Here is a 13,925-nt window from a genome sequence, read left to right on the forward strand (position 1 = left end):
GGTCTACTTTCTCCACAAATGTTGTCTAATCTGAGAGTTTCCAGCATTTTCCATTTCTATCTCAGATTTGCAGCATCCACAGTATTAGCATTTGCATGAGGAATAATATATTCAATTCCAGATCATGCAACCCCAGTCTTATCAGTCTGATCTCTTACAAAATATTGGAGAATCAAGGGTTAACTTTCGCTGTTAATTCTTCATTAGTGAGATGACAAACATCACTATTGAGCCAATGTGCAAAACTGACACTCAGACTAGAAGTAGTCTGCAGGCCGCACACGCCTGGTTAGAGTAGGCCTGTAGTAATTAGCTGTTACCAAGGACATAAACTAAAACAATGGAAGGTCGAACACTCACTGTAACCGAGCCCAGGTTCTGAAGCAGACTGGAAGTGTAGCACAAGGAAAGAGACCTTCCTCGCAGCAGTGACAGAAAGTGACTCCAGATGCAGAACATCATTTCCTATTAAAAAAAAGGCTTATCCAATTACAGAACGGAGAGGTAGGAGGCAGGGCCCTAAACAAATGTATTTGTGGGTTTTTTTAAATAATAAAATGGCACATTCTGGTTCATTTTAAACATTTTACTCAAAATTGTGGGAAAACAATAAAAAAAAGGAAAATATTTGGCTGTTGGGTGATATGGAATAGTTCATGCTGGCAGTCATGCATTTTATCACTCTTCTCTCTGCTCCTGTGGATTCCCCTCTCCCTATCCCAGCTCATATTGGTACCTTCTTCCTTTTCTTACCATACTGACCATATTTTCCTTCAGTTCATTCTAGCATGCTCTTCCCCTCCCTCAACTCATGCTGACACCAGCCTTCCACATGCCCTCAGTCACACTCGAATGCAAAATCCACACCTTTCATTTAGCAATCCCTGGTCGCTTAAAGCTATGTGAATTTCCACCCACAGCATCTCCTGGGGCAGCAAGGCAACCGGGTGGTAGAATGGAGAAGCAACACTCCTCCTTGCTGCTCCAAGAAACCAAAGTGTGTCTTGATCACAGCTCAAGGCAAAGAAAAGAAATATCAGACTGCCTTGATTCTTTGACTGAATGAACAGGTGGAAATTTAAAGATGGGAGACCGTGCACAAATTTATCACTATAAATAACAATATTTAATTCAAGGTCCTGAAAAATAACGCAGGTTTTAAACTCAGCATCTGTAATATTTCTCCAATCACTACCTCTTGCACCAAACACAGAAAAATTGCACAATCCAAAGCAACTGGGTAGTTATTTTTCACAAACTGCTTTGGTCATAACATTACAGTCAAAATATTTAAGGAATCAAACACTGATGACATCAGTTGGATCTGGAATCTAATTAGGATGAGTTACTGAGCCCAACAATCAAAGGAAAGGTAACCCTAAAATACCTGGGTTAATGACTTAATTTCAGAAAACATGAATGTTGCTGACCTTGCATGTTGTTGCTTGGTGTTAGCTACTGAATCTGACAGTGTCAAAGAGCTGGATGGGGGGGGGGGGGGGGGGGGGGGGGGGGGGGTTGTGCCAGCGGACACTGCACCATGAATTTGTCAACTTTACCAAGAATAAAGCCATGCTATGTTTAAGCGGTTAAACTGTAAGGGAAGAAGATGGTGACCCCAAATTCAGAGCAAACAGGAGCACAAGTTGTTATATTCCCAGTAACCTCCCATTTCACAAGAATTCTTGCACAGGGGTTACTGACAGTTTATTGTAAACTGTTTCTCAATACCCAATTAATACAAACAAATTAATGTCTATTGTGACGGTAAGTGCCATTTGCGCAACATAGGTGGCTGTCCAGGATAAGCAGGAACCAATGTCACTGGTGGGAGCTGTACCATTTTGCTGCAATATTCAGTCCGTTTTCATTTGAAAAAGGAACAAGAGAAGCTTTGAAGAACTCAACCGGCACCAATGCAGGGTGAAGGGACTGCAGCAAGGAAAATGGAAAGTGGAAAAACAACCCAACTGAGCATGCAACTGATACATAGTTCAAATTACTTCCATTACACATTTTACTTAAAAACAAAGTTTCAATCTCATTTATCTACTTAATTCCTCACAATTTTCTAATCCTCCAGCCAATGCACTGGTGGCAGACTCTGTTTCTCAAATCTCTGCTGGCCAGTCTGTGTTGAATGGGAAACTAATTCCCACGCTTGTAACTGGGTGCCAACATGTCACGTTGCCAGGGGCTTTGCAAAAAGGACTTAAAGACCATGCTCTCCATCCTAGGCAGCTACTTGCCAGCAACCTGTGCATAAATAACAGCTCCAACAAAGCTAACATTGATATTTAAGTTGTATAGGTCCATTTGGAGCAGAAGTCGGCAATTCAGCCCTTCAAGCCATTCAATCAGATCAGGGCTGATCTCTTCCTGGTCTCAAATCCACCTCCCTGCCTGTTTCCCACATCCCTTTAACCCATTTTTTAATTTCAGAAATATATCCATCGCCTTCTTGAAACCACTGAATGATTCAGACTCCACTGCACTATGCGACAGCAAGTCCCACAAATTCACCACCATCTGCGAGAATTAGTTCCACCCCATCTCTGTTTTAAATCTACTGCCTCTCAAACTATATCTGTGACCATTCATTCTAATTGCCCTAAAATGGGAAACATTTGGTCCACATTTACTTTATCAATCCCTAGTATTTTACATACCTTGATCAGATCCCCTCTCATTCTTCTAAACTCCAGCGAGTACAAGTCCAAATTGTTTAATGTTTCCTCATCGTCAGCCCTTTCATCCCCGGAATCAATCTGGTGAACCTCCTCTGAACTACCTCCAATGCCACCGTAACCGCCCTCAAATAAGGAGACCAAAACTGGACACAATACTCCAGGTGTGGCTTCATCAACACGCTATATAATTGCAACAACACTTCTCTACTTTCATACTCCAGTCCTTTTGCAATAAATGCTAAAATTCCATTTGCCTTTTTTATTTCATTCTGCACCTGCATACCGACTTTCAGCGATTCATGAACAAAGAAACCTAGATCCCTTTGCCCGGATGCATTTTGAATCTGCTTTCCATTTAGGCAATAAGTTGCCTTTCTATTTTTTCGGCTAAAATGGATAACCTCACACTTTTCCGCATTATACTCCATCTGCCAAATTTTGGTCTATTCTCCTAGCCTATCTATATCCATCTGTAAACTCTTTATCTCCCCTTCAATGCCTGCTTTCCCACCTATTTTAGTATCATCTGCAAATTTTGTATGTTAGACTGTCTCCCATGCAGATCATTTATTTAGTTAATTACATTTTTAAAAATAAATTTAGAGTACCCAATTCATCTTTTCCAATTAAGGGGGCAATTTAGTGTGTCCAATCCACCATAGCCTGGGGGCACATCTTTGCGTTGTTTGGACGAAACCCACGCAAGCATGGGGAGAATTTGCAAACTCCACACGGACATTGATTTTAGTTAATTACATTAAGGGTAATTGGGATACAGTCAAGGAAATTCATTGCACAGAAGACTCTCAATCTATTCCTTTTGATAGTTAATACAGGAAAAAACCCCACACCAACAACAGTTAACAGCAGATGACGTTTATCAGGACTCACACTTCTTGCACTCCAAATCCCTTCAGAAAACATGCTTTTCTTGTTAGCTGGTCATTCATTAGGGTAAAAGAATGAGTGAATAAAAATCTAATTGCGTCAGATGAGTACAGGTTACAGAAAGCACATGAAAGGATAGATGATGAGGCATGCTGGAACTCCAAAGTGTATACCTTCGAAGAAACAACTTCAGTGTAGCTGCTGAGAGTGTCCTCGGAGAATTTTGCCAACTGGAAGAAGAGAACAGCTAGTCAATTCCAATTAGAGCTATTGAATCGGCATCCTTAATGAGCCTTTGATTCCTTGTGCTTTTAGTCTAGTGTATGGAGTCAGGCTTGTATCTCCCTTAATATTCTACTGAATCCATCAGACCTTACCCCAAATACAGCACAATAAGGGCCTTATTGGACGCAGAGACTGGTATGAAATAGGCCAGTTTACCATTGGGAGTACTGGATACCCTTTCCCAGGCAGCTGATGATTTTCACCTTGCTCAGTATAACCAATATTGCTACCTCTAGATACAGCATTACTTCCTGAACCCCACAGTACTGCATAACCAACCTCCTCTTTGGAACTTTTCTTTCTTTTCCAATAGTTTCTTCTAGATGCAGTGCATCATTCTGATCTCCATCACTAAGGATTGGACAAAACAACCTGAAGTTTGGCTGGGAATGTGAACGTGGTTTTCTGACACAGTATGTAGACAGGCCAACAAGGGGCGAGGCCACATTGGATTTGGTACTGGGTAATGAACCCAGCCAGGTGTTAGATTTAGATGTAGGTGAGCACTTTGGTGATAGTGATCACAACTTGGTTATGTTTACTTTAGCAATGGGCAGGGATAGGTATATACCGCAAGGCAAGAATTATAGCTGGGGGAAAGGCAATTATGATGCTATTCGGCAAGATTTAGGATGTATAGGATGGGGAAGGAAACTGCAGGGGATGGGTACAATCGAAATGTGGAGCTTTTTCAAGGAACAGCTACTGCGTGTCCTTGATAAGTACGTACCTGTCAGGCAGGGAGGAAGTTGTCGAGCAAGGGAACCGTGGTTTACTAAGGAAGTTGAAGCACTTGTCAAGAGGAAGAAGAAGGCTTATGTTAGGATGAGACATGAAGGCTCAGTTAGGGAACTTGAGAGTTACAAGTTAGCCAGGAAGGACCTAAAGGGAGAGTTAAGAAGAGCGAGGAGAGGACACGAAAAGTCGTTGGCGGATAGGATCAAGGAAAACCCTAAGGCTTTCTATAGGTATATCAGGAACAAAAGAATGACTAGAGTAAAATTAGGGCCAATCAAGGATAGTAGTGGAAAGTTGTGTGTGGAATCAGAGGAGATAGGGGAAGCGCTAAATGGATATTTTTCATCAGTGTTTACACTGGAGAAAGACAATGTTGTCGAGGAGAATACTCAGGTTCAGTCGACCAGGCTAGATAGAATTGAGGTTCAAAAGGAGGAGGTGTTATCAATTTTGGAAAATGTCAAAATAGATAAGTCCCCTGGGCCAGATGGGATTTATCCTAGGATTCTCTGGGAAGCCAGGGAGGAGATTGCAGAGCCTTTGTCCTTGATCTTTATGTCGTCTTTGTCGACAGGAATAGTGCCGGGAGACTGGAGGATAGCAAATGTTATCCCCTTGTTCAAGAAGGGGAGTAGAGACAACCCTGGTAATTATAGACCTGTGAGCCTTACTTCGGTTGTGGGTAAAATGTTGGAAAAGGTTATAAGAGTTAGGGTCTATAATCATCTTGAAAAGAACAAGTTGATTAGTGATAGTCAACACGGTTTTGTGAAGGGTAGGTCATGCCTCACAAACCTTAGAGTTTTTTGAGAAGGTGACCAAACAGGTGGATGAGGGTAAAGCGGTTGATATGGTGTATATGGATTTCAGTAAGGCGTTTGATAAGGTTCCCCACGGTAGGCTATTGCAGAAAATAAGGAAGTGTGGGATTGAAGGTGATTTAGCGGTTTGATCAGTAATTGGCTAGCTGAAAGAAGACAGAGGGTGATGGTTGATGGCAAATGTTCATCCTTGAGTTCAGTTACTAGTGGTGTACCGCAAGGATTTATTTTGCGGCCACTGCTGTTTGTCATTTTTATAAATGATCTGGAAGAGGGTGTAGAAGGATGGGTTAGTAAATTTGCAGATGACACGAAGGTCGGTGGAGTTGTGGATAGTGCTGAAGGATGTTATAGGATACAGAGGGACATAGATAAGCTGCAGAGCTGGGCTGAGAGCTGGCAGATGGAGTTTAATGCGGAAAAGTGTGAGGTGGTTCACTTTGGAAGGAGTAACAGGAATGCAGAGTACTGGGCTAATGGCAAGATTCTTGGTAGTGTAGATGAACAGAGAGATCTCGGCATCCAGGTACATAAATCCCTGACAGTTGCCACCCAGGTTAATAGGGCTGTTAAGAAGGCAGATGGTGTGCTAGCCTTTATCAGTAGGGGGATTGAGTTTCGGAGCCACAAGGTCATGCTGCAGCTGTACATAACTCTGGTGCGGCCGCTCCTGGAGTACTGCGTGCAGTTCTGGTCACCACATTATAGGAAGGATGTGGAAGCTTTGGAAAGGGTTCAGAGGAGATTTACTAGGATGTTGCCTGGTATGGAGGGAAGGTCTTACGAGGAAAGGCTCAGGGACTTGAGGTTGTTTTCGTTAGAGAGGAGAAGGCTGAGAGGTGACTTAATAGAGACATATAAGATAGTCAGAGGGTTAGATAGGGTGGACAGTGAGAGTCTTTTTCCTCGGATGGTGATGACCAACACGAGGGGACATAGCTTTAAATTGAGGGGTGGTAGATATAGGACAGATGTCAGAGGCAGTTTCTTTACTCAGAGAGTAGTAGGGGTGTGGAACGCCCTGTCTGCAACAGTAGTAGACTCGCCAACTTTAAGGGCATTTAAGTGGTCACTGGATAGACATATGGATGAAAATGGAATAGTGTAGGTCAGATAGGCTTCAGATGGTTTCACAGGTCGGCGCAACATCGAGGGCCGAAGGGCCCGTACTGCGCTGTAATGTTCTATGTTCTATGTGGGTCAAGCAATCTGTCTCAGCTCCTTGATGGTCATTGCTGTCTTTGTGAACAGCCAGTTGCAGTCACAGACCCTTCTTCCCACAGCCCCACCTGGGTGCCAAAGTCAAGAAACACAATGACTTGATTAACTACATATGAAAATATATACTGGGAAGTAATAAATGGGCATCTAAATATGCTACTGCTTCAAAGTTGCTGGGTCACTGCAGACTAATCATGCAATAGTTTTACAAGTATATGAATGCACACATGGCATAACGTCTTATTTTCCTATCATCTCTGCCTGATCTATACTAACTTCCCTGTCAACCAACATCTTGATCTTAAAATTTCCATCTTTCTTTTCAAATCCCTCCACAGCCTTGCCCCTCCCATCTCTGTAATCACCTGCAACCCCATTAAGTCATCAGTACACCTCAAATTCCAGCCTGAGCATCCCCAATTTTAATTGCTACACCACCAGTGGCTGTACCTTCAGTCGGCCAGGTCCTTAGCTCCAAAATACCCCTCCGACACCTCTGTACCTAGTTTTCTCCTTTTAAGACACTGATGCACTTAAAACCTAGCTGACAGAGCTATTGGTGATCTGACCTATTAGCTCCTTGTGCGGCCCTTTGTTTTATAATAGCTGTGAAGCACCTCGGAACGTTTCATTATGTTACAGATGCCACATGTTTTATTATTAATGCCTTGAGAAGCCAGTAAAAGAATTTATTTAAAACAAATATCAGCCAAATATCATGCTCCTTTTCATGCATCTACCTTATTGCAGCTCTACATTTCTGAATTCAAGGCAGGATAAAAACCTTACCAGGCCAACTGGAGGAGCCTTGCTGAACTGAGCTAGGACTCGAGCCTCTCCATAGGCTGTGACAAGCACCCACACCACAGGAAAGAGCAAGGGGAGGATCGGCAGAACTCCATTCACCTGAACACAAAAAGTGAGCTGGACTATAAAAAAAATTCAGATCGCACAATCACAAGACAAACCATTAAGATTAAAATCAACAAGTTGGTATTACTTCCGAGTAAGAATCAAGTGTAATTTTTTTAAATAATAAATTTAGAGTGCCCCATTCATTTTTCCAATTAAGGGGCAATTTAGCATGGCCAATCCACCTACCCTGCACGTCTTTGGGTTGTGGGGGTGAAATCCATGCAAACACGGGGAGAATGTGCAAACTCAACACGGACAGTGACCCAGAGCCAGGATTGAACCTGGCACCTCGGCACCATGAGACTGCAGTGCTACCCACTGCACCACCGTGCTGCCCAAGAATAAAGTGCAATTTTGACCCAGACAGTGCATAAAGGATCCCCAATGTTGCTTTTGCTCTGGTTATGGGTGGTATGTGCAGGGAAAGGCAAGTGCAAATGCAAGTTAACAACGAAGTGACCGTACTCACAGTTCATCTCAATTTTCTAGCAAGACCTGCAGTGGGACTGACTGCAACATACATCATTGGAGCCCTTTGGGATTCAGCACTGTGTTACTCTGCACAGCACACATAAGGCTATCATATTAGTGCTCAGAGGCGTGGCTGTAATTACTAACTTTCATAGTTTAGATAAAGGCTAATGCGCATTCCATATTTCCAGCTGGGACACTTTGCTGAAAGGGAGTATGGGTTGAGATGTGGATGGTTCTGTTGTGCCAAAGCAGACTGGCTCAGACCTGAGTGAGGAAAGAGTCCAGTTAAATATCCTCAAGAAAACAGCAGATAGAAGGATCCACAATGCCAACAAAACTCATTACTGCTTAATGTTTGGGTTCTCTTCGACTTTCTTTCAGGCCCTGGCGCAAAGCCCAGCATCAGCTTGCTGAGACAGCCCTCAGCTGCAGCGTTAACTATTTTTTGAGCTGGGAGGCTGGGAACCGCATTGCCCTCGCACCACAATTTCCCGATCCTTCTTTCCTCACCTGTGAACTCAGGGAATACCTTTGGGGAAAAATCTGCCCTAAAACATGGTTCAGTGAACATCCCAATACTATAAAGCACATCATTTGTACAGCTCAAAAGTGTACATTTAAAAATAAATCACAAAACTGCTGAGTTTGTTTTACATTTTTCAAAAGGAGAAATGAAAAACAGAAGCCTGCAGATTAAAATCCCTCAAAGCTGGCACTGACTAATTTATTAACATGTCAAGGCTGACGGTAACCAAGAATGTGACAGTTTTACTGAACAATTGAAGTTACTTTATTATATCTTTAAGGACTGCACTCACTAGCCACTGGTTCTGAGGGCAGGTTGGCAGGATGGTGTATATCATGGGTGACATTTTGGCCCTTACCCACCCAACTTGCTGTTGCTCAATTGTGCACTGAGCACTGGAGACGTCATGAAGCCCGTCAACCCTTGGACCAATTGAGGCGCTTAAGTTTTTTTCTTGAACTCTTTCAGGGTTGTGGACGTCACTGGCTGGGCCAGCATTTATTGCCCATTGCTAGTTGCCCATGAGAAGGTGGGGACGAGCTGCCTTCTTGAACCACTACAGTCCATGTGATGTAGGCACACCCACAATGCCAAGCAGTTCCGAGATTGTGACCCAACGATAATGAAGGAACAGCAGTATTGCTCCAAGTCAGGATGGTGTGTGGGCTGGAGAGGAACTTGCAGGTGGTGGTTTTCCACATGTCCGCTGCCATTGTCCTTCGAGTTGCATGGGCATATAGGTTTGTACGGTGCTGTTGAAGGAAGTCAATCCAACCAATTAATGGCCACTTAAGGGCCTCTTCCCTCCCAAACAGGCCTCCAAAAACATCTCATAAAAGCTTCATTTACAATTACTCACTTTGAAAAGTAATGTCTAATTGTGCAGACAAACAAACATTTGTTGCTCTATTTTAGTTGAGACAGGAATGCTGACCAACACAGCCTGAGAATTGTGTAGTGAGATGGAGATCTTCAATGTTCCCCTGAGCTAGTGAAACAAGAATTGAAGGACTCAGTTTAACATCTCTTCTGAAGACCAGCTCTGACAATGCAATGGGCCCATCTCAGTAATGCGCTGGAATGACAGCTTATCAGGTAACGCGCTAAGGTCCTGGTGGAAAACATTAAATGATATTGTTCTACAATGACTTGCTTTATTGCTCTGCCTTATAATAAGGGCTGCAAACTTGCCTGAAGTTGGAAGAAAGTGAACTGCCAACTGCCAATTCCGGGTGCTTGGAGTGCAAACCGCACAGCGTTTGTAATCAGGAACAAAGCCTAAAAAAACAGGCAGAATTATTGATAGTTTCGTTCATAGTTAACAGAAAACCAGTCAACATTATCACACAGGAGTTCCTACACCAGAATCATTTCAGCCGATAAGACGTTAGAGGCAAAGTACCCCAAACCCAGATGTCTGAAAACCAGAATTGTCCAAACACTGGACATTTTCTCTCTGTGGCTCAACATTCACAGCATTTATATAATTTACCCTGCTATTTGTATGTTATCAATGTTAAAGATGGACACCAAGATTGTCATAGAATCATAGAATTTACAGTGCAGGAAGTCATTCAGCCCATCGAGTCTGCACCAGCCCTTGGAAAGAGCACCCTACCCAAGCCCACACCTCGACCCTATCCCTGTAACCCCACCTAACCTTTCTTGGACACTAAGGATAATTTTAGCACCACCAATCCACCGAACCTGCACATCTTTGGACTGTGGGAAGAACCCGGAGCACCCGGAGGAAAACCACGTAGACACGGGGAGAACGTGCAGATTCCACAGACAGTGACCCAAGCCGGGAATCAAACCTGGCACCCTGGAGCTGTGAAGCAACAATGCTAACCACTGTGCTACCGTGCCGTCTACAGTGATGGGACTGATCAAAATGGTTGTGGCTTTGAACACAGTTTCTTACTATAGTTTCGCCATAGTGAAATTGAGGGGTTTAAATGAGAGATCGGAAATCTGGGAAAATCAGAAATCTGGCCTCTGCCCCAAGGTTGCCAGGCCTGAAGTACTCTACTTGTATTTTGAAGTACATTTGTTTTTCAATGATGTTTATTAAAAACCACGTGCAACTATTGCACAAAATAAAGCTCTTACAAATTATATCCCATCAAGAACTCTGCCTTTAGGAAACAAAAAATAAATAAAAAATTAGTACTGATTCTTCATTGCTGCCTGGATTGCCTTCTTCAGCTGAGAGAGTGGGACAGTTCCACCACTGGAGCTCCGTGGTCAGACCGGCCATGATGTGAAGCAAAGGCGTGCACCATTCAGAAACACAATGTTAGCGTGAAATGGAATTATAAAATCAACACAGCTCCGGCTTCAACCTCAGACCTAGTCAGTCTCACAGAGGCAAGAATTATACATTTTGGTGGGTGGGTTTAAGAAAACAATTGATTGAGATTCCTGCTCTTGTTAATCCGCCAACGGCTTCAGCCACAACACACTGTTAGGACACCGGACCAGACCTCAACATTAGTTAGGATATAGGACAAAAAACCCAAACAACTTTTTTTTTTTAATTTGTAAAACTGTGAGGAGAGGATACTTCACCCCAAGATTGATGATTCTGACCAATAGGTATATTTTACATTAAAACAAATTTAAACAGAATGAACCACATTATCAAAGACATAGCTTTACAATTAACAATTAAACAGTTCTTAAAAACAAGGAAAAGCGTAAACATACTATCTATACCTGCTATTAACTCAATCAAGCAACACAAAGCAGTTCAAATGCCACTTATAAATAAAGTTGACAAACAGATTACTTGCTTAGTTGTGTAGAGACCTTTGGAGATATCCTTTCTGGAACGGAACTAGTATACTTCTTCTGCTCAACCTGGCACCATTTGGAATAACTGCCGTTCAACTTTAAATCTTTCTGTCTTGTCAGACTCAAATCATAAGGCAAACTGCAAAGCTACAGACAGACCTGGCTCCTCCCATTAATTACATCATCTGCATCCTCCTAAGATGTCACATGACCTGTTTAGCTAGGACTAAATACAACCCCTCAAAATATCTACCCTCCAGGGAATCTCCAGCAATCATAGCAATATCCCATTAACCCTCAATATATAAACATGTTAATAGTTAGAATCAACAATGACCTCACTTTTAACAACTTAATCACAGCTTTAGCAGACACAGTTTGGATCCCTTAACCTAGGTTCTTTAATAATATTACGGCAACAAATATATACTTTAATCCAGGCTTTTAAAACCTAATGCAGAACAATTTTTACATTCATCACAACACAGGAGCAGGCCCAGATCTGCTGCTCTACATGGATGAATACATAAAAAATAGAGATGTATGATCTGATGCTCTTTGTACTGTCTCCAGTACAATTCAACGTCTGCAGGAAAAGAAGGAACTGGACTGGGAGGGCAATTTTTCTCAAGCTTACTGAGACCAGTAAATTAGCCTTCTCAAATTCAACAGCCCTTCTGGATGTGTCGTGATCCCAAGGGACCCTGGTTTAAGTGACACGGAATTGTAGCTTCTCCTCCCTCTGGAGAAGGATAGGATGAAACGGAGGACAAAAGGAAAAAAAATCTGGAGAAGGATAGGATGAAATTGAAAATATCTTCAGGGAAGGGGAACGCAATGCAAAGTAATATGCTGCTGAAATTGCACAGTTGCAATATTATTTAAATATACTATTCTGTGTGATGGGAGTTTTCATAGAATCATAGAATTTACAGTGCAGAAGGAGGCCATTCAGTCTGCACCGGCCCTTGGAAAGAGCACCCTACTTAAGCCCCATGCCTCCAACCTATCCCCCTTTATCCCCGTAACCCCACCTAACCTTTTTGGATACTAAGGGCAATTTAGAATGGCCAATCCACCCAACCTGCATATCTTTGGACTTTGTTTGCAAGAAACTGATTAAATAGTTCGTCCAGAGTCTATGCTATCTTTCACAGTTCAAAATCAATTCAGCAGCTCTGGACTATAAGAATGGATATGAAAATGGCTTACCAGAACAAAAGGAACTGTGTATTTCTCCATTGCTGACTGTACTGTGTAACGCTCATTATCAAGTGCAGTGATAGGCCGAGATAGTGCTAGGTCCAGGCTCCGCCTGAGAAACAGAACAGGACAGCTATGACTTTACACAGCAAGACTGACTTTAAAAGGGGGAAAACAAAACAGCAATGATACCACATAGAGCTGATCTATTTCCAGGGCCAGTAATTCAGAGCAACAAGAAGCAGATGCAGCCAAAGAATGGAAACCCCATCAAGATGAATAATGGTGTAGAATATTAACCTGGCTTGCAATTCCGTCTGACTGAGGGGATCACAATCCCTCTGCCTGGCAGGAGTCAAAACGTGAAACTCTTTCACAAAGGTACCATTGAATGAATTTAAGTACCACCTCCCCTTGATCTGTGCATTGGATTAATTATAGGAAACTATAATTGCATAAATCTGCAAATAAGCATTCTTAATCAAAGGATATTCACACCAATAGGTGAAAACGTCCTGTAGCTTTTAAGTTTCTTAGACCAAAGACTTCCAGTGACAGGGCTGAAAGAAAGGAGTTGCCTCAAATCAGGATGCAACTGATTTGCTGTAAGTGGTGTTAGCATTTCCATGAGGAATGGGGAGTAGGAATGAAAAAACAGTCAGGATTCCTGCATCTCACTAACAGATGGATCCTGCAACTAAGTGGAAGGGTGCAGATGCTGAGACCGAGCAGGATCGAACTCGGCTGCAAAATTTCCAGTTGTCTGTTAGTGCTTACACTCCTGGCTATATGGGAAGAATGGTTACCTGAGCGGGTACAAGTAGGATTGTTAATTCAAGTTGGATGTACTTCTGGAGATTTCGTCACAACATTTTCCACCATGAAACATTTCATATCACACTCCTGCCATTGGAGTCCCAATTATTTATTATTTCATGGGATGTGGACATCGCTGGCAACACAAGCATTTATTGGCCATCCCTAATTGGCCTTAAACTGAGTGGCTTTGCAGGTTAGTTAAGAATCAACCACATTGTTGTGGCTCTGGAGTCACATGTAGGCCAGACCAAGTGAGTTTGGCAGATTTCCTTCCACAAAGGACATGAGAGTGAACCAGATAGGTTTTTTACAACAAAGTTTCATGGTTACTATTTCAGAGACTTGCTTTATATTCCAGATTTATTAACTGAATTTATATTCCAGCAGCTGCCGTGGTGGGATATGAACCCATGTCCTCAGAGCATTAGCCTGGCCCTCTAGATTACTAGTCCAGTGTTATAACCACTACGCAGCCATGCCATCTGAAAAGGGAATGGATTCTTTGACTCCAATATTTCTTGGGAGGGGAAGGAGTAAGGGAAACCCAGA

At 42.6% G+C, this 13,925-nt stretch overlaps 1 protein-coding gene across 5 annotated transcripts in view; it reads right to left on the bottom strand.

Annotated features, from left to right (window-relative positions):
- Positions 1 to 13,925, bottom strand: part of tmem94 (transmembrane protein 94) — a 158,270-nt gene that overhangs the window by 79,572 nt on the left and 64,773 nt on the right. For 4 of the 5 annotated variants that reach the window (XM_038776370.1, XM_038776371.1, XM_038776369.1 and 1 more), the window contains 5 exons: positions 12,567 to 12,669; positions 9,750 to 9,836; positions 7,433 to 7,549; positions 3,752 to 3,808; positions 361 to 465 (listed from right to left, as the gene is read on the bottom strand). In XM_038776370.1, coding sequence (XP_038632298.1) covers positions 361 to 465; positions 3,752 to 3,808; positions 7,433 to 7,549; positions 9,750 to 9,836; positions 12,567 to 12,669 — 469 coding nt within the window. The remainder of the gene's footprint in view (positions 1 to 360; positions 466 to 3,751; positions 3,809 to 7,432; positions 7,550 to 9,749; positions 9,837 to 12,566; positions 12,670 to 13,925) is intronic. The other variant, XM_038776372.1, reaches the window with a different exon arrangement.

The sequence above is a fragment of the Scyliorhinus canicula genome, chromosome 18 (assembly GCF_902713615.1).
Source record: "Scyliorhinus canicula chromosome 18, sScyCan1.1, whole genome shotgun sequence".
NCBI lineage: Eukaryota > Metazoa > Chordata > Chondrichthyes > Carcharhiniformes > Scyliorhinidae > Scyliorhinus > Scyliorhinus canicula.